This window comes from Mustela nigripes, chromosome 6 (assembly GCF_022355385.1).
Source record: "Mustela nigripes isolate SB6536 chromosome 6, MUSNIG.SB6536, whole genome shotgun sequence".
Lineage (NCBI taxonomy): Eukaryota > Metazoa > Chordata > Mammalia > Carnivora > Mustelidae > Mustela > Mustela nigripes.
This window is the reverse complement of record NC_081562.1, coordinates 82,834,836-82,856,022: the sequence shown is the minus strand read 5'-3', so window position 1 is coordinate 82,856,022 and position 21,187 is coordinate 82,834,836. Positions and strand designations below refer to the sequence as shown.

Sequence of the window (21,187 nt, the reverse complement as noted above, 5' to 3'; positions counted from 1 at the left end):
CAGCTCTCCCTATGCTTTGTCCATTGTCTCCCTCCCCCTTTGGAGGCTAAACTTCTCGTCCTCGCATCCATTCTGCTTAGCAAAGTCAGGCGAATGAATAAAGGCTGAGAAAGAGGGAAATTGGCCATAAGCCAACTACCTTAGACACTAATTTTGACAGTTTTGAAAGATGGTAGATCTTCACACCCTGGGTAGGAACCGCTCCTGCCAGTTCCACTATTGTCTTTGGGAGGCCAGAGCGGCCACAGCTGTGCCGACACACCTGGGGCAAGAGGCTGGTGGGGTGCCTGGTGCCAGTGCCAGGCTCCTGCTCGGCGGCGGCTCCCCGCCCTCCCTCCTGACCTTGCCCTGGCTCACTCCCTCGCTGTCTCTCCGAACCTCCTTATCTTGGTCTGCCTGTCTTATCTGCTTCTCTTTTTTCCCAGCTGTGCCTCCAGAGCCTCCCCTAAAACTACTGGGGTTTGAGGACACGAGACAGAATCTTTATTTTATAAACATCATTGGGTAGCGTAAAACAAACATTAGCACAGCAGCCAAAGGGGGGAAAAGTGTAGGCAGGTGGTAACTTTGGGAACCTAAAAAGTGGGATAAGGTTGAGTTATCTGTTACATCTGATTCAGAAGCTGCTGGAGTCCTAGGTCCTGTCTGATCCCTGTGTTGGCTGCCCCTAGCCATGGTGATGCCAAGGGAGTGCTTGGGAGGAGGGGCATTAGATTTCTATGAGTTCCAAGCAAACCTGCAATATTGCCACAAACGGTGTGTTTGCTATGAAAACATAAGTACACAATGAGTCCCTAGACCCCATTTCCACCCACTGCCCATAAGGCCCCCACAGAAGCTTCCAGATCTCAAAGAGGGCCCTGTCTGCTCTCTCTGGCTCACCATCTTCCATCAAGACTTCGTAACAAGTGGGGCTGAAAGGCTCAGTTTGCTCCTTCATTCATTCTTGGCTCCTTGTCCGTGTTGGTGGTTATTTAACAACCTTCAATGAAAATACGAGAAAGTAGAGGGGACCCAGGAAGCAGAGGTGAAGAAGCAGCCTGTATGGATGAAAAGTTAAATGGCAGTGTGAGGGTTAACGGATGCCATGCTGGCCACATCACCCAAGGGGCCGGGATATGTCAATGGCGCCCAGGACAAATATCAAGAACTGAGTCCACAGGCAGGAGCGATTCCTCCGGTTGGAGGGCAGAGGGTTGGTTCGCGGGAGGGTGGGTTTGCCCTGGGCCTGGAGGAGAGTAGGAGGTGGAAAGCCCAGGTGAAGGCAATGCAGGCAGAGGACTGGCCTGTGGTTTGGCCAGCAGAACCAGAAGCACAGCCCAGGACTCTGGTGAGTGCCCTCGGTGGCACACGTCTATCTGACTCATGCATCCACGGGACTTGGAGGGTGGTGAGTGTGACGCTGAGTATCAGGGCTGCCCACAAACTTAAAAAGAAAGGCCTGGAAACCCAACGGTGGGACACAACCTACAAGTCAGTGTGAAAGCAAACCCCATGTGGAGCTATTCTAGAACATGTTCAGCGAGAGGGGACTTCAGACTGAGCTGGGTCACAAGTGACCAGATATGGGTGACTGTCCGGGTCTCTATCCTGGGGCACTTCCTGAGCCACAGTGGGATGGAGCCTGGAGGTCTAGCATCTTCAGGAGCCAGGTGCCTGCTTGGGAGGGGATTATAGGCCTTCCCTGAGCTGGGCTAACTGCAGGACCCATCCAGTTCTGGTCTTGTGCTGAAGTGACTGAGCCTTGGTTTCATAGAGGACAAGGTTGACCTTGGTGTATGTCCCCTGGGCCATAGCCTCTGGGTCCTGATGACCCCTCACCACCCCGGTAGCCCAGAGATATGTGGGATCTACTTCCAACAGCCATCTAATGCTGAGGCTTCTCTGTGCTCTGTCCCATGGGAAACCAATAGGTTCTAAGAGCCCGTTTTCCAGCCTGGCTCAGGCCAGGCTGAATCCTGCTGGCCTGGGAACAGCACAGCACAGGCACCCTAGTGAGTGCTCAGCAAATATTTGCTCATGGAATCCCCATTCCCTACACTGCTGACCGCCTGACCTGACTGCCTCTGGGATCCTTGCTCACCTGCCTTCACCCTCTGCACCTGTCCTCACTTCCTGATAAGGCATCTCTGTGCGTGTTCTGGCCATGGGACTACCATCCACCATTCACCTGTCGCCATCCCCTCCAGGCCCATGTCTCCAGGACCCCACCTCCTATGACTCTCACTTGCTGGCTGGCCCCCTGGGAAGGGCTTTTAATGGAGGTGGAAAGCCCACATGAGAACCTAACTGGGGGAGAACTTGGAAAGCCAGCCAGGTCAGCCAGCCGCCTGGAACACCCTTCCCTGCATTTATCTCTATATACGCATATGTAACATATGTAATCTGATACGCGCATCTCTACATACACATAGACGAATCGAATCTATCTATGAGGCATCTTTGCAGGAGTGTACAGAGGTGTGTTCAGACACTGGACTGTTCCCAACTGTCCTATCTACTTTCCTCCACGTCAGCATGCCTTGGCTTATACAGTCCCGGGGTTGCCCTGAGAGGCACAGAGGCATCCGAGTGGAGGCAGGACAGCCTTTTAGGATCGTGCCAGGCTTGCAACTTCATAGGAGGAGTGGAGCCACATGGCTGCTGAGGTCCCTTTCATTCCACGTAATCTGAGTGCAGACCACGGTGCTTTGTAACCCAGACGTGGTTAAGTGGTGTTGATGCATTCTGTGGGACAATGTGGCATCAGTGCTCATTAGGACGGTGTCTGGTTGGAAGTCCTGCCGCATAACTTACCGATGTGCTCCTGGGGGTACCTGCCAACATTTCTGTGCCTCAGTTTCCTCCCCTGTGAATGAGGATAACAATAATACTCTGAAGGGTTGTACAAGAGGGAAGGAGGGAGTGCGTAGGAGGTTCTGGCATAGTACTCTACGGCATGTGCTCGGTCAGTGTTGGCTATTGTCCTTAAAGCTGGCATTATGGTTCTTGTTTCAGACCTGGGTCCTCAGATGGGCCCTCTGGCTCTATGGGGTCAGTGTCAACCATCCCTAAGCTCCCAGCCTTGCTCCTGCCCTAAAATTCCCCTGTTGGAGGGAGGAGGTGCTCTTGCCTGGAAGTTCCTTCCGACAGGCTGCTCAGCTGGATGGTAGGGCCGCCTGGGGCCCGGACGGACTCCACACCATCAGTCTCAGTGGGGTGCCTCCAGCCGGGCCCCTGGAAGGCACCATCCACCCCAAATTCTGAGGGGTTATTCTCCTGGCCCATCCAGTGAGCATCTCCTTTATTCCCTAAACTAACCAGAGTCTGAAATCCAGGTTTGTGTCGCCAGCCCACTGGCCGTGGTCGCAGCCCGCTCTCTACTTGGACTTGACCACTGGAGCAGTCCAGGCAGACTTTCTGCTTCTACTCCCTCAACCACCCTCCCTGCTCCATGAAAGGGCCAGGCTGATGTGTCAGCTGGGCTTCTGCTGTGAGTCTCTTGTAAGGCAGCTTGTCACAGGCTGTCCTGTGCACCCCGGAGCGCCACGTGGGGTCTCATCTCCGCACTGAGAGTAGGGGGAGGATTCTCCCCACTCCACCGCGGCAGCCCACCCTGGGTGTGGGAGGGAAGCCCCGAAATGAACTTGGCAGGGCTCATCAGGTTCAACCCTGTCATTCCAGAGATGGGGAAACTGAGGTCAGAGGGAGGAAGCATCCCATATTTCAAGCATGCTGGCAGAGAAGAATGTGTCCCCTTACTTCACCCCTGGAGAAAAGTCACTATAGAATAGTCTGAATGGTTCATCAGTTTTGCCTGAGGCTTTTCTTTTATTGAGAGGGCAGAATCTCCATGCAGCACTCTTTCTGGAAAGAACAATTTACTTAACAGATTTTGCCTTTAATAGGAGGGGGAACTTGGCAGTCCCCCATTGCCGCTCCTGGGACTTGGGGAGGAAGGACTTGGAGAAGCCTCACCTCCCTGGGGAGGGCCCACGGGAAGACGAGTGTAAGTAGGGGGATGAAAGGAGTGGGCTCCTGGGCCCCCAGGAGAGGAAGGATGGGGCCTCTGGCTGTCTCTGAACCTCTAGCCCACCGCTGACCTCGTAAAGCTGGAACCTGTGAGAAACTGAACTGTGAGAAGTTGAGGTGCTGACTCAGTCAGAATTAGATACTATTTGCATATTATTTCTGGGGTCCTTGGGCTATGTGTGGTTTGACGCTAATAAGAGCAGCCCTTATTTCTGACCCACACCTCCTGTATCTCTCCTTGGACTGACCCTAATGCTTGAGCTTCACTGCCGGTCAAATTTGGAACAATCATCTCACTAGGTTTCTCATATTAGCATCAGGAACTCAAAGATGAAGCCAGCCTATAGCTCCTTGGAAGGCCAGGACAGTGGCTTGCCAGTAGGTGGGTGTTTGGAGGGCATCAGCCACAGACCAGGCCATTAGTCTCCCACTTGGGATGGAGAACCGCACCCTCCCTTCCCCCAAACTAGGCCCATCTTGCTGTGTCTGCTTACATGACCTATTTTCTGGCCACAGCTAGTATTACCTGTTCTAAACATCTGGAATTACCTGCCTGCTTAGTCACCTTCCCTCTGGCTTCAAACAGCTGTTGGGCCCCACCCCCTCTCCACCTCTTATCCATCTAGGGTCCCTCCCTCCCCTTTTTCTTCCTGGAAGGATCTGGAGGTACCAGATCCACAAGTTCTGATGTCTTTAAAAGGATCAGCCTGGGCAATAAGGCTCATTTGAGAGCTGTGACAATCACCTTGACTCTAGTGAAAGTCCAACAGCCCATCCCCTTTTGGCTTCCAACTGGGCATCATGAGGGCCTGTGTGCCCCTGATAGTGGCCATACTCTTCAGCCTGGCCTGGGCTGGTAAGTCATTATCTGGTGGGGGTGTAATAGTCCTGTGTAAAGAAGCAGAGAGTTGGGGGACTTGGTAGAGGTATGAGCAGAGTGGGACAAGGAAACTTCAGCTCTGTCCTAGAGCCATGGAGCACCTTAGAATCCATCCCTGTCAGAGTATAGGAGTTGTCTTTGGGGTGGAGGGGACTGAGGAGCATGGCTGAGGGACTAATGTCATGGAACCCCCTTCATAAGTCCTTGGAAGACCAGACCCAGACATCCCTTGCTCCAGTCTGACTTTTGATCTCACCAAGGTTTGTCTGTGGGACTGCTGTGTGATGTAAAGCTTGCTGGGTTTGAGTGGCCTGGCTGCCCTTGGAAACTCTCTCCACTGCCTGTGGGTGGGTGAGGTTGTTTGGGGTAGGACCCTGCTCTGGGTAAAATCTCAGGAGATGGGCAGGCTCAGCGGGAAACTGGAAAAGGCCCTGGTCCAAAGGTGGGCCATGTGCTCTCTAGGCTATACAAATGGTCAGTGGAATGGGCCTCTGACCCAGTGACTGAAGAACTAGAGCACGGAACTGGCCTGTAGTTACTAGCGGTGCAGGGAATGGGACCAGCAGAAGGACAGCAATGCTTTCCTTGGTAGCTGGGCAGAGTGCTGATGCTGATGTGTTCACTGGCAGTTGGTTAATGGGTGCGGAGGAACGGCGGCCAAGGGAGGGGCCTGAGCTGAGAGGTGTGGGGAGAACCCTCCTCTGCCCAGAGGAGAAAGAATCAGAGCTTGATGCCCACCCTACCCAAGCCAGGTGGTTCTCAAATCGGACTGTCGTAAGGATGAATTAAGATACTGTATAAAAAGCACCTTACGTGGAATGAGAGCTCAACCAGCTGAGGTTTGGGTTATGCGTATGTATATGCCTATTCCTGGCAGAAACCCTCGTTTCCAGTCAGGTTATATATGGAGACCCATGATGGGATTCCCAAACGGAATTCCCTGCACTGGGAGGGATGGGGGACCTCTACTCCGGCACCCGTGGCAGAGCAGCTGGGAATCAGCTCTGTCGGGGGCCTTGGGTGGTGGGCAGCCAATGGGGAGGGCATGGAACTTCTAGCTTAGTGTGAGCCAGTGGCCGCTCGGTTAGCCCATCCCAGTCTCAGGAGAGGAGAGCAACTTTAGACATTGGGTCTCTGAGCAGCCATCCTCGAGAACAGAGGCAACAGTGGCTTTAGAAACGCAAGTGGAGCCCTTGCTCCTGGGGGAGGAAGGCAATCTGATCTGGATGTGGGGTGGACGGGGAGGTGCGAGTCTATCCTTGCTGCCTTCTTTCCTAAGGTGGGCAGGAAGGGGCTCGGCTCTCGTCCTTCCTAGTTCCTACATCTCAGAACTTAGATGCAAGACAATGAATCATATGGAGGAGTCACCATCAGCCTTAGGAGCCTGGTTGTTTCGGGAGAACTGGGGCAGGAAGCTGGTCCTGGAAACGAATCTTCTTGGTTGGCTAGGTCTCCAGGGAAACCGCCTCTGGGGCTCCTGGACAGGCACGGATGGAGGATGATGTCCCCACCCTCAGAGCAGCTAAGTGCTGGTGTAATAGCGACACCCAGGTTTGGGACCAGACTCTCTGGGCAGGCAGCGTGGGTAGCGAGTGGACCTTCTGGCATATTGAAGTTTTGGAGACTGCAGAGAAATTTAGCATCTCATGAGACAGGGGAGGCCCTAAGCCCTTGCAGGGGAATGGAGGAAAAGCCTGGGTCTGAGACAGACAAGGCCAATGTGAAGAAATGCCGTGGCTCAGAGGGATGAGGCAGAAGGGCAAGGGGCAGATGGCTGCTGAAGCAGTGACTCAGTGCCTGGCCAGGGAGCGAGGCTCGCACAGGGCCCTGTGTGGCCCACAGGCACAGAGTGAGGATTCAGAGTGACTCGGTTCATTGAGTGTCCCCAGGACAGCCCAGCGAGGTACCTACGAGGAAAAGAAGTCCCTGCTACCTCTCCTCCCCACCTTCAAATCCCAAGGTCATCTCAAAGCAGACCAAGTTTATGGGGAAGGGAGTTCTCACTGGGGACAAAGTTTTCGAACAGAGATGACAAGGTCCACTCAGCCAGGGCCGTGGGGGGCATTCTCCTGAGCTCCAGAGAGCTGACTAGTCACGTGGAGCCCTTCTCAGTCTGTGCCAGCTGCTGGAATGAAGTGAATTCTTTCCTGGGACTCTGCTGATCGGGCCCATTGTGAATGTTGCCTTGATTTGTCTGAATTTTCTCCCTTTGGATTCTGGGTGTTCTGCCAGGCTGACTGGGCAGGCAGCTGACTGAGCCTTCCTCCTGCCTAAAAATTTCTCCTTAAGGTTTTTGCATTTAGGTTCCAAGGGAGCAACATTTAAGATTCAGAAAGAGTTCCATTGAGCCTGAAAGGACAAGTGGCCTTGGGCCTGGTTGTTTTCAAGGACAACCCACTGGATCAAAGGCCTGCCACATGGGAGGCCCTGGATCCAACTTGAGGCTGCCTCAGGACGTGGTTAACCTTGACCTGACACCTCTTTGATGTAGAGAATACAGGCTCACAGCAATGACGTCAGCTAAGAAACTGTCAGCGACATAAATGCACCGACACCCTGGTCTAAGGGCTGGCCCTGCTGGAAGCCAGGGAGGGAGTCAGCCGGATGAAGTGCGTCCACAGGGAAGACTGCTCTAGCCAGTCTGAGCACTTGCCACATTGGAGCTGGGTGTGGAATATTATCGCTGTTTATTTATCTAAGCAGCCCATGTTGCTAGTAAGGATAATGTACTGTACTAAGTGCTTCACAAATATCAACTCATTTAATGCTTATAAATATTCTATGAGACGGACTCCATTGTCATGACACTTTCACAGATAAGGAAACCGAGGCACAGAAGGTCAAATAACTTGCCCAAGAGCTTATAGCTCGAAAGCAGCCAAACCAGAATTCCAACCCCATGAAGTTTTGGCCCCAGAGTCCAGGTCAAGTTCTTTGCTCTGCCAACCTCATGAACACCATATAAACCCTAATCCCAGAATCCAAAGTAGTAACTAAACCCACAACCTTCATATTCACCTCCCACCCAATACAGGCTTTTTTTTTTTTTTTTTTTTTTTAAAGACTTTATTTATTTATTTGACAGAGAGAGATCACAAGTAGGCAGAGAGGCAGGCAGAGAGAGAGAGAAGCAGGCTCCTCGCTGAGCAGAGAGCCCGATGTGAGGCTCTATCCCAGGACCCTGGGATCATGACCTGAGCGGAAAGCAGAGGCCTTAACCCACTGAGCCATCCAGGCACCCCCCAATCCAGGCTTAAATCGAGATACGGTACCTGTGTGGAGTCACCACTAGAACCAAACTCCAAATCTAATCTAAGGCAAAAGTGGGGTAATTTCTCTTCTCCTAGTCTTGACACACTCTTCAACCCTGGAGTGGCATTAAACCTATCCCCTTATTCCTCGGCCAAACAGCAATGCAGAACTTTTACTTCATCGATAAATTTAACTCCAGCCCAAATCCTGACCGTAGCTTTTAATTCGAACCTAATGCACTGTAACTCTGGTGCAAATTAGGTTTCGGTTTCCACATTCATACAAATTCCGATGCTAATGGCGACTCTGACCCTGATCTTGACATCCTTCCTCACCCACAGCCGGGCCCCTAAACCCAGCATTCACGAAACCCAAACCTCAGGAACCTCAAGTGGAAACAAAGTCCCTGTAATTACCCTTAAGTCTCAGAATGGAAGGAAAGGGCCCCCGAAGCCAGCTGTCACCAAAGACACCTTCCGACTCTGTCTTTGCTGGGGTGGGCATGGTGGGGGTTGTGTTTTTAAGAGTGGTAGCGGGCTTGTACCATTTCTTTCAAAATTTTTTGTCTATGCCCCTTGTGACCAAAAATTTGCTTCTGCAGGCCATGTGGCTGGAGTAAGGGATGTGGTCTGTGGTTACACAGCGGATCCTGTTCCAGAATCCAATTCTCACGTATACTTGTTCCCCACATGAGCATAAACTAATTCAAACCCTTTCCAAAGACTAGAAGAAACCGAAAGATGGGACCTGGGAGAAACAGGGTGCAGGGGGGACCAGGTGAAGGGGAGCAAAGAACAAAGGAGCAGAAGACATAAAAGGGGCAGGATGAGAGGAAGGGGGTGCCTGGGGAGAGGGCAGGTGGGATCACTGGAACAGTAGTGACCACCTTCACCTATGTGACAGGTGAGTGATGACCTGTGGGTCACGACCAGTCCACAGACCTCTTTCTTTGGTCTGCAGAAATTTTTAAAAAATTGGAAAACTTCATATGAAAAGGAAGGATTCTCTTAAAAAAACTAGAGGTTCTGGCAGCACTGAGCCTGCACTCCAGCAGAAGGGGCTGGAGCTGGGAGTGGCTATCAATTTCAGGCCAAGCATCAGTTCCAAGTTTGTTACAGTCCCCACCAATTCCTACTGCCTCCTTGCTTCTTTACTGACTTCTCTTAGAGGTCTAGCCTCGCTCAGCATTCAAGTCTGTGATCCTCAAGTATATTATGAGTTCTGCAATACAGGTTGGGTGGGAGTGGGATGGGGATGAGGTTTTTGCCGGTGCGTGGGAGGCTGCCCATGTATTTCTCTGCAGCAGATGGCAATGATCTTCCCTGCTAGGTGGGCCCCATGCCCCTGTCTGCAAACCCTACCACAGGGGGCACCTTGAGAGGGAGAATATGACCCTCACAGAGCTGAGTTTGTGACCTTTACTGCCCGTAGGAAAATTAGAGTCCTGTGCATCTCGCTGTGATGAGAAATTTCACCGGGACGCTGCCTGCCAGTGTGACCGCCAGTGTCCCCGGCATGGGGACTGCTGTGAAGACTATGAGCACGTGTGTACTGGTGAGGCTCCTTGTGGGGGAAGGGTCTGGGAGGCACAGTGGGCCAGGCCATGCCCACGCCAAGACTGCCTGCAGGGTGCTGGCTCAGGTGTCTGGCACTGCAGAACTGGGTTCTGTGATGGATGATGACAGGGCTCCAGGAGCCCAAATGAGGACACTGACGAGCAGTGCAAAAGTCAGGATTTGTCAACTGCTTGTCCCAGCTATTCTAGGCTGTCCCAGTCTAAAACTGCAACTTAATAGATATTATTTATCTGGAATATCTATCTGAACTATCAGGATAAGCAATACTATTTTGGAAGTTCAAGTAATTCCAAATGCAGCAGAATAGTAACAAACATTAACATAGCATGTATCTCATGACCAACTGTAATACAACACTTTATATCACCAAAGTGTAAAAAGGGAGTCGAACTCTCCAACCTCTATGCCCCCAGGGAGCCTGCGTGGTGTCACTGTGACTGTTGTGATTCACACACACCACTCTCCTGGTAATGAGTGGACCGAGTGGCTGGAACACCTTCAATCTGTCATTCCCTGTCCAGTGATTAAATGGGACACGCACTACTCTCAGAGGCCAATTGTTTCTCTGTTACTCTAACATAGTTTAAAGGTCATTTGAAAAATTATTTTGAATAATCCTCTTGTTTGGATGCTTCCAGTGTTTTAGACCGCCAGATAAATGGTCTTCTGCTTTAGGACATGAAGCCTCATTAAGTTCACTGTCAAACCAGGTGCCCCGACTCTCAGTTTGGAAAACATGATCGCTAGAGCCATGGTAGGTAATGGCTAGCAAGACCACGGCATACGGTTGTGCAGGTTGTACACGGCACAAGGGTACCTGGCTGAGAAGCCAAGTTGACCAAAATTGAGTCCATTCTTGCTAACCCATATTCCTTGCTTGGTGAAGAGATGTGTCGACTGAGAGAAAGGAGTACCTTTTTCTAATTTTCCCAAAGGAGATATCTGCTGACCCAGCCGTGTGCCCACTGAGCTGCTTGCACCAGAAGGAACCCTCATTCCATTTACATGAAAACACCATCTATACCAGCAGGAGTTCTGTTGATCAAGCCCAGGGAGGGAAACACAAGTCCAGAGCTCGGTGTCAGAATCAGAGCCTGTCCCTTTCCCCTCGCCTTGTGCCCTATTCAGCAGACACAGGAGAGCCCGTTCAGCTTGGACCATCGGGCTGGCATTTCGCAGCACAGACAAGACTTAGCTTGGGAGCCAGTCCATCTCCAAGACTCTGATTTGCACCTCAGAATCCTTTCCCCAAAGAAAAAATATGGATGACGCTTGAGACCCTAAATCAGCCCTTGAAAGTCTGTTCAGCATAACTTTGGCGGAGTTAAGAACCGGTGGATGGTCAGGACTTAGAACACAGCCTGTCACCAAGGAAGTGATCAGAACACAGGGTGTTGGCTGAACACATAGTCTGGCCTGTGCTTCTGATAACACAACACCATCCAGCAAGCTCACTAATGGATTCCCAATCACTTTGTAACTGTGTTGCTTCTCTGGGGGAAATTACTCCCACCATGTAGGGGAGAGGAGCTCAGAGTCCCCAGGAGTATCCTTCCTCTTCCTCCCCACCCCCACTCCACCCAGCCTGCAGGCCAAGGGAACTAGGCGGCAATACTAACGTCCTTTTCTGAACTCACCTCCCCCACCCCCTTCTCTGTGGCCATTGCCAAGTGTTGTAAAGAAAGAAGGGAAGTTGGTATCTCAGGAAACAGTTCTTAGAGTTCTTAGTCCCAGAGGGCCTGGGTGGAGTTCACCCTTGACTGTGACTGGGAGTTATTATAGTAAGGGATGTTCCTAAGCAAGGCCTTGTCATCTGGAGAGGAGCAAGCCTGTCCTCTATCAACAGATCTTGAAGAAAAGCCATACCCGAATCAGGGTGTTCAATCCAGGGGGCACCCCTTCCTGCCTCCCCTTCTCTCTGTACAGATGAACACACTGAGCGCCAGAATGCTGAAGTGGCAAGGAGCGTTGTCACCTGGGGAAATATTTTTCACTTTTTAGAATAGTTTCCAGTCATCTATCCCCTTCTGTATTCCGTTTTTATTTATTTATTTAGGGCACTTTAAAAGCACTGCATTTATTTCCATATTAATCAAACTGTCTTCCGTTTTTAGTTTGTCTCCTTGTTCATTGTGCCTCAGCCCGTTTCATATTTTCTTCCATTGCAAGGCTTGTCCTGGAGGCTGGGGGAACTGGGAATCGGACATAAGGGGAAGGGAGCCCTTGGGGGTGGCTGGTGACTCTACTTCTCTCACCTACAGGAGAAGAGGGCCCCGAAGAGCCAGAGCCATTCCTGGAGCTGGAGGAAGAGCCGGTGGAGGCCCCAGCTGGCCGTGAGTCTGCCTTTCTAAAGGGGGGGCCTGCAGGCTAAAGGCGGAGGGACACGAGAGGTGACAAGGAGGAGGCAGCCATCCCAGCGGCAGCAGGCACAGTCCTGAGCTAGAGGGACCCCAAACCCAGTATGAGGGCTGGCTTCTGCAGCCTGGGGTGTAGGCAGGAAAGGGAGCCTGAGGCCTATGGAGGGAAGTGGAAGAGATTTTATTTTTAGGGTGGGAAGATTATAAAAACAACAGGCCAGAAAGTAGAGTTTGGCCTCTCCACAAGGCAAGGGCTTCCGGACCGTGGAGGGTGTGTACCAATTCAGCCTGTTTGTTTTCCTTCCCTGGAGATCTTCAATAGGAGCGCGGAGGGCGAGGCTGGAGGGGGAGGGGAAGGGGGGACCCGGCGGGCTGGCCCAGAGCGACCTCTAGGGGTCTGCCCCCCACACACCTCTCCCTGTGCTCTCAGACCTGTACTCGGCACCCAGCTCCTGCCGGGACCGCTGCCACGAGGCCTTCGACCGGCACCAACCATGCCACTGCGATGCCCGCTGCCCAGAGTTTGGGAACTGCTGCACGGATTTCGAGAGCCTTTGTGGCCACGGTCAGTCTCCTGCTCCCTTTAGCACAGCCCCAGAGATGGAGGAACTCTCCAGAGCGATAGTTCTGCAGGTGCGCTCGCTGGAGCAGCGTATCAGTATCCTCTGGGCATAGATTAGAAGGGGAGACTCTAGGAATTCCCCCCGGACCCACTGATTGGACACTCTGGGGGCAGGGCCCCCAAAACTGTTTTAACAAGCCCTCCAGGTGATTCTGGGGCGTATCCACATTGGAGAACTTCCCGGAGGTGGGAGCAGTGTGGGCATTTTGCAGGCAATGCCATGTGCCTATTTTAAGGAGCCTTTGGGCCTGAGGTCCCTGCCTTCACCCAACCACTAGGGTGATGGACTGCAGCCTCCTTCTCTGGCTGTCTGCTTCTGGAAGGCACCCAGGGGAGGGGGGCTCCCTCCCCCGGCCTTCCTTGGGCTGAGAACCCCCTCCCCACTCCTCCTAGAGGGCTTCTCCTACAGCAGTGATGCTATAACCAAGGAGGAGCTACAGAGCATCTCTGAGAAGATCTACAGGGCGGATGTCAACAAAGCCCAGAAGGCAGACATCATTCTCAACAGCCAAAACCGCATTTCGCCCTCAGAGACCAGAGACCAAGTGGACCGCTGCCCAGAGCCGTGAGTCCCCTTCACTCTCCCTGCACAGTGTCCCCCCACCCCTGGCTTCGCTTCTTTGCCTGCCTCAGCTCTTTTCTCCTCAGGCGGGATGGAAGGGAGAGAAGGAAATAGGTCTCCAGGGACAAAGAACACCATCTTGAGGGGCTGTGGGTATCCAGTTGGGAGGGTTTCTGTGACTGACTGGGCCGAGAAGAGAGCTGAGCTTCCAAGAGCTGGAGTGGGAGAAAAGAGCTGCCTCATGCACACCCTTCAGAGGAGCTGAGGTCCTGACTCTGCTCCTGACCTCCACCTTTGCATGCCTGCCCTGACCTGTCTGGCTGCCCCTGCAGGGGCCGGGTGGGGGTGGTCCTGCCCCATGTTCAGGCCTCCCTTGCACCTCCCTCCACCTCCCGCAGGCTCTTCACCTACGTCAACGAGAAGCTGTTCTCCAAGCCCACCTACTCGGCCTTCATTAACCTCCTCAACAACTACCAGCGGGCCACGGGCCGTGGGGAGCACTTCAGTGCCCAGCAGCTGGCTGAGCAGGACGCCTTCCTCAGAGAGGTCATGAGGACGGCGGTCATGAAAGAACTCTATGGCTTCCTCCGTCACCAGAGTGAGTGAGCGACGCCAAGCCCCACAAGGCAGTGCTCAGGACAGGAGAGCCTGGCCGCCCTGGGCCTCCATGGTGGGGAGGTGAAGCGAGAGGGGCAGGGTTGTGTAGTGGCCAGCAGGCCTCTGGGAGGGCTAGGAGGGACCCTGGACCTAAGCAGTGGAAGCAATCTCTGTCTGGCTCGCAAGTCACCTCTGCTCTGATTTACTGTGAGAGGCCTGTGGATACCTGCCACGCACTCACTGTTCCAGTCTCAGGCTCTCTGCAAGCCGGGAGTCATCCCTGCACCTCCCCCAACTCAGCTGATCCCACAGGCACGTCGTCGTCGGGTCCCTGATTCTCCTTCCTCCTGCTCCAGGTCCAGGAAGGCCTGTTGGCTTGTCCCACATTTTTGCTGGGGAAACAGCAACAGAAAATCACCAAAAGCTTCTACCGGGAGGGGTTCTGGCTAGCGCGCGGCTAGCCTAGTCCCCGGATAGGGACGCATTTGAATCAGACCAAAAAAGGTTTGAGCCGCAGGAGTTCTTGGCAGGGGGCTGTGTCGGTTCGCGTCCTGCAGATTCCTCTCCTGAACTCCAGGCAGCCGGGCTGGGCCTCATGGGCAGCTCTGTCCGGGTCTCCCCTCTACCCATAGCGGCTGCCTTCCATCGCCCGCCTTCCTTTACGTGTGAGTCACCGGCTGCTTTGAGGTGAAGAGGGTGACGCCCGAGCACCCGGGTGAAGAGGGCGCGATCCCGCACCGCCCCCTGGCGGTCCTCTGCCGCAAACACGAGCGAGAGTCTTGGCAGTCGGGGGAGCCCTCCAGCTTTCCAGAGAGAAGCGGGGAGGTGGGGGCGCCCACAACAGGCTGATGACTTGTCTGAGCCCTGCGAAGTCGTGAGCTGAGCCCGGTCTGGGACCCAGGGATCCCATACTGAGGCCGGGCTGTTCCATCACGTCTCTCCCTGTCCAAACCCAGATTGTCCTTCAAGTTGCAGCTCACATCCCACAAGGCTGGGTCTGCACCTGCCTCAGCTCCCCGCTGCCTTTTGGCATCTCCGCAGCGTGTCATCAGAGGTCAAGGGTTGGGGGGGTGGGTAGCCCAAAATAGCTTTGGGCCCGAGGGGGCCACTTGTTAGTGGTGTAATCCTGGGCAAATGACCTTACCCGTCAGAGCCTGATCTGTGAAATGGGATCTTTGTGGATTAGTGCACGTGAAGCACTGGGCGGAGAGCCTAGCACTGGGGAAGTGGTATGAACCATTCAGGCTGCGAACCCATTCTCTGTTATTGTGTATACATTTTGTCTCATTTTCTGACTGTGTTTTAAGTCCTAGAAAGGCTAGCATATGTCTGTGTCTCTTTGGTATCCTCCACACACATTTCTGAGCAGCAGTTGGTATTTGATGGCTCCCTAAATTAGAGCTCCAGCCCCGACCTCCCCATTGGGGCCCAACTGCCTTGTTTCTAAACTGGGCATAATTGGTATCAACCCTATGTGAAGATTCAATGTGAGGACTGAAAGCACTTAAAAACAGTTGAGGTCCATAGAATGTAGACAGTAAATTGAAATATTTTTGTATTGTTACTTTTTGACTGATGCCCAACTCTCTGGCCATGGCTTGTGAGGCCTGGTGGCTGCCTACTTCTCCGACCTCCTGTCCGACCCCTCCCCACTACACTCACTGTGCTCCAGCCACCCTGCCTTTCCCTTAGATCATTGAATACGGAGCCCAGGTTGACTTAGAGCCTTGCTCCTGTTGTCCCTTCCACATGGAAGACCACTTCCCCCAGGTTTTGTGTGGCTGACTCCTTATCCTGCAGGTCTCTGATTAGTGCTACCTTCTCAGAGAGGTCTTTCTGATCTTCCTTTCTAGAAGAGCCCAACCCCATCCCAACCCCATCTCCAGCCGTCATGGGACACTCTGCTTTATTTTCTTCATAGCACTTAACCGCAATCATATTGTATATTATTTGTCTTTTCCGCTGGAATGAAACTGTGAAAGCAGGGATCTCGTCCTTGCTATTTCCTGCTGACTCCTCAGCCTGCAGAACAGGTGCACTGTGGGTAGTTACAGAATGGAGAACTATCTTTGTTGGTTGAACCTCTGTGTCTCTTAATGTGCTGGAGCAGGTGGCTCTTCCCTGCTTCCCAGGATCTAGTCCTGCCTTCCCCTCTCTTAGGTCCTCTGTGTTCCTCCCCGCAGACCGCTACGGCTCCGAACAAGAGTTTGTCGATGACTTGAAGAACATGTGGTTTGGGCTCTATTCAAGAGGCAATGAAGAGGAGGACTCGAGTGGCTTTGAACACGTTTTCTCAGGTGGGATCATTATGGCTGGAAAGAAAGAGTTGGAGGAACGAAGGGAGACTGCTTCCCTCAGGAGGAGGGCGGCATCAGGCACTGAAGAACTTGCAGCCAAGCCTATTAGCAGGGACAGGCCTGTCCACCCCCAAGTCAAGAAGAAGGGGTCTGAGGAGCTGTTTTTGAGGGATAGTCTCCCGTGGAGTATCTAAAGGGGGAAGGAGACCAGACACTAGGGCTCCCAAAGGTCACATGTAGGAAGGGAGCTGGGTTTGGGGGCAGGGCTGGCTACTTCTGAATGGTCCTCTGCTTTCCAAGAGGCCCATGGTCTTTCTCCCCACTGTCCCACACCAAGTTTGGCTTGCTACTGGAGAAATGGCTGAGAGGAGATTGGTCACCCAGGCTAACCAGGAGGAATTCTCCCAAGGGCTTGAGCTGAAAGGGGGCGGGGAGGGCTTTCCTGGGTGAGAGTTAGGGATGTGTGGCATGCTGGGGAGTGTGGGCAAGGGGCTAAGCAGGTGTGCATTCTATGAGCCAAAGTCTCAAGAAGGGGGACAGCCTTGGCAGGGAAGGGGTGCAAGAAGTCAGAGGGGAGGCCCAGATCACCCACCTTGAACTCTTCATTATAGGTGAAATCAAAAAAGGCAAGGTCACTGGCTTCCATAACTGGATCCGCTTCTATATGCAGGAGAAGGAGGGCCTGGTTGACTATTACAGTCACATCTACGACGGCCCGGTGAGTACTGGGTGCTGACCCGTGCGCTGGAGAAGCTTATTAGTACCCAGACTTTCTGCCCTCACTCTGCACTCCCAGCAGCCAGACAGGCCTCTCGCCCTGCCTCTTGTTGGCTGCCTAGCAGGGATGGTGAAGATGACTTCCCGATCTGGTGGCCAGTGGGTTTAGGCAGTGAGGACCCTGAGATTCCCTTCCAAACAGTGAAGCCTCCAGACCCGGAGAGGCAGGAGGCAGAGAGCACTATCCCTGGATGGGAGGCTGGGGGCCGGGAAGATCTTCAGAGGGGAACAAGTTGCAAAGGTATGTAATGACCTCCTAGCTGAACTTCTTTAGAATGTGGCCTTAGCTGGAAATTTCAGCCTGGCGAGCCTGAGTTCAACTCCTTACATTTTAGAGAAAAGAAACCTTTGCTGCCCTGTGCCAGGAAATAATTGGGGGACAATAAATTGTCTTTCTCCTCCACATGTCATAGCTACAAAGGAAGCATTATGGTCCCCGCTATCCTGGTGTCAGTCACAGGAAAGCAGGCTCTGGCCTCTTCGGGAGACTCATGCTGGCAGCTCCAGACAGTGGGTCCAAGTAGGGCTCAGACCCTTTAGCTGGGCAGACCGTTTCCTTGGTCGATGTAAAGAATCCAGCCTCCCCAGAAAACTCATGCAGGCCCCTCTTGGGGGCTGCTGCCATGTACCACTTGTCTGGCAGACTCCACTCATGGCATTCACCAGGCCTCCTTTATTACTCTCTGCAGTGGGAGTCTTACCCTGACGTGTTAGCCATGCAGTTCAACTGGGACGGCTACTACAAGGAGGTGGGCTCAGCTTTCATCGGCAGCAGCCCTGAATTTGAGTTTGCGCTCTACTCCCTGTGCTTCATTGCGAGGCCAGGCAAAGTGTAAGTACTGGGCCAGCCAGGCCTGGGGAGCAGGCTGGAGCCACAGGCTGTCCTCAGACAGGACAATCAGGAGAGCTGGATTCTGCAACTCTGTGGCTTGGACAGACCACCCTTTGGCACCTCAAGTTTTCTCACTTGGGAAATGAGGTTGTTAGATAAGGCTGGTGGTTGCCAACCTTCACCTCAGTGGCAGAACCACCACCTGAAATCTTATGCAGAACCATCATAGGTCAAACAGTTAGAGATGCACTTTCCCTGGTGCTCCAGGCCTCTCTCTTTGGTCCCCAAGGCTGCTAGAGGGAACTCCGGAGCCCCAGAGAGTATAGCTTGAAACCACTGGGCTTCATCTCTTCTAACGTTTGAGGACTTTGGGTCCTACTATGTCTGAAACCCTAAGCAGACATTTAATTTCTGGGGGTTCAGCTCTAGAATCTGAGATTTTAGATTACTGCTCTGGGAAAAAGGAGTCCTTCTGAAGGGGTGCCTGTGCATGGGGAGTGGGAGGTAATGGCTGAAGAAAGCTGGGGCAGTTCTCTACATGGGTTGGGCTTGATCTCCCTAGTGAGGGGATGGGCATGGGGAGACGTGATGGGCCCCTATGACTTGGCCATCTTTCCTCCACAGATGCCAGTTAAGCCTGGGTGGCTATCCCTTGGCCATCCAGACCTATCCCTGGGACAAGTCCACCTATGGAAATGGCAAGAAATACATCGCCACGGCCTATGTGGTATCTTCTACTCGATAGAGCTTGGAGCCCTATGGGGCATGAGAGCAGTGAGAGTTTCTGCAGGATGCAGGGGCTATCTGCTCTGGGCTTCAGGAGGCTAGAGGAGACTGAGAGGGATTCCCAAGTCTAGAAATGCCCTTATGGTTAACAGAGAAAAGTACAAATAAGAAAAATGGAGAGGAACAGTAAAATCTTTGTGCTCCAGCATTTTGGAAAGGGAGTCCAGACAGAGAAGATGGGAGCCCCCTGTGGCCCTTGGCCCTGATGGGAGGTAAAACCATAGACAATTCCTTGACCTCTCTAGGCCTCATGTTTCTTTTGACTGTAAAGGGAAGGGGTTTGCCCCCTTTCTTCTTTTTGGAGTTGGTGAGAGGGCAAACCTGATATCATTACTGTGAAGGTGTTCTCAATTGTTCTTAAAAAGAACAGCAGATAAGAATTCAAGGTCACTATAATGGCTGTTATCATACACAGCTTTGCAAACTGCAATTCAGCCCTATGTTGGGGCCTCAAAGAACTCTGACCATGGAAATCAAGCAGTGGGTAGTTGGTCTTTTCTTGGGTTATAGCATCTCAGGACAGGGTCTGGGAGAACTCTGATGCTTGATGGAGAGGAGAGTGGGTTGATGCAGTGAGTGAGCTTGGGAGGGAGTGAACTTCTCCAGGCTAGCTCAACAACTGCATCAAGAAGCTTTCTACTCGTAGATGCTAGTGTGGGTACAGAGGTATATTTCGATCCCACATAGTTTGTAAAAGAGTTCCCCAAATAGGAGGAAGAAAGGAACTTGGAGCTTGGTGACATTAAAAATTATTTTAAGGCTAATCCAGTAGCCATAATTTGCTGGAATTACTCCAGATTTAAAGATCAGGGAGAGGGGAGCTCCCTGTTCCAACCTCAATTATGCATTTCTCCTCCTGTGGCCTTACGGAGAACCAGACACTGTCCCACAGAACTAGGCTTGAACTATGGTTTACAGGGTTTGAGTCTCCAATTAAAGTCATTAAGGAAAGTTGAAATCAGTCTCCTCTTTGTATATGACCCCCCTCAACTGTCTGTCCCCCTCCCTTTCTTTTCCCCGGAGTGATGTTGCTGGGTTCTGTGGCTCTTCAGGATGGTGTGGAGAATGTGGTATCTCAAATCCAAGAGGACTGACTCATCAAGTCTCTCTAGCCAAGAGAGGAAGAGAAGCCTCCTGGCTGATTTGTAACGTGAAGAGTAGAAGGAGGGAAAGCACTTATGACTTCTGGTTCCACATATTAGGAGCTTGGAAGTCACTATTCCATCCTAACAACAAGTGAAAAACTGAACAGACTGAAAAATCAACAACTCTTCTTGGATCTGTAAAAGAGATGACTCCAGCAAACCAGGACCCTCAAGATTAGAAAGTCAGGCAAATATAGATTGGAATAAGCTTGGAAAGATAAGCTTACTGGAGCAGAGACTCTCCTGCAGAAAGGCATTGCAGAAACCAGTGCCAGGATAGGAAAATGTGAAAGGGAATAGATGAATTGTCTGAAGGAGAGGCAGTGCAGACTACTCTGAGTTCAAAACTCCAGGCAAGCCAGGGTTAGGGGAATGCCACAGGATTGTGAGATTTACCTCTGGGAGCTCCGCCAGGTTCCCCTAGTGTGTACCAGAGAAAAACCCTCCTGGGCTTCTGGCACAGGGAGGAGAAGAGGAACCATTTTGAAATAGCAAGAGCGCTCTGTCCTTGTTAACAAAGCCTGCCCTTGGGGGAGACTTGTTAGCTGTTGGCTGACTTGCTAGAATATTACCAGAGTTTAACTTACCAGGGGAAGGGAAAAACCCAACTCCACCCACGTTAGCCATCCTCTTCCACACAAAGGGGGCACAAACCTGAGAAATGCTTGTGAAGTTCCCAATCCAGAGGTATAGGCTCACTAAAACACTGTGACCCAATCACAGGACTGTAGAATGCTTCCGCCCCCCACCCCCAACATTACCAAAGGCCGATTTACCATGCCTGGCAATCGAGAAAAAATTACAAAGCATATCAAAAGGTAAAGTAAGATAATTTCAAGAGCTAGAGCAAACATCAGAAACAGACATGGCAGGGATGTTGTAATTTTCAGATAGGAAATTAAAGCAACTATTATCAATATGTTAAGGGCTATAATGAGTAAAGTAGATAGCATGTAAGAACTGATGGGCAATATAAGCAGAGAGATGGAAATTCTAAGAAGAACCAAAAAGAAATGCTAGGGATGAAAACACTGTAACAGAAATGAAGAATACTTCGATGGGCTTATTAGTAGACTGGACACATTTGAGGAGAGAATCTCTGAGCTTAAGGATATCTCATTAGAATCCTCAAAAAACAAAAATCAAAGAGAATAAAGACCACAAAAACAATGAAACAGAATAGCCAAAGACTGTGGGACAACTACAAAAGGTATAATATACACATAATGAGAATGCCAGAAGGAGAAGAAAGGGAGAAAGGAACAGAAGAAATATTTGAAACGATGATGACTGAGAATTTCCCCAAATTAATGTCAGACATCAAACCAGAGAGCCAGGAAGCTCGGAAAACACCAAGCAGAATAAATGTCAAAAAACCCCACTATATTTTGATGTATCATTTTCAAATTACTGAAAATCAAAGATAAAGAATAATTGTGAAAGAAACCAGAGTTGGGGGTGGAGAGAATCTTACCTACAGAGGAGCAAAGAA

The 21,187-nt window shown here is 51.8% G+C and overlaps 1 protein-coding gene across 1 annotated transcript; it reads left to right on the top strand.

Moving 5' to 3' along the window:
- Positions 1 to 9,561: 9,561 nt before the first annotated feature.
- Positions 9,562 to 19,502, top strand: ENDOU (endonuclease, poly(U) specific; the record flags this gene model as incomplete). The annotated part of the gene is made up of 9 exons (XM_059404500.1): positions 9,562 to 9,697; positions 11,982 to 12,053; positions 12,508 to 12,642; positions 13,093 to 13,264; positions 13,660 to 13,859; positions 16,042 to 16,155; positions 16,767 to 16,873; positions 17,622 to 17,764; positions 18,389 to 19,502. Coding segments are annotated over 9 exons (1,200 nt in total), but the record flags the coding sequence as incomplete, so codon positions are not given.
- Positions 19,503 to 21,187: the final 1,685 nt, after the last annotated feature.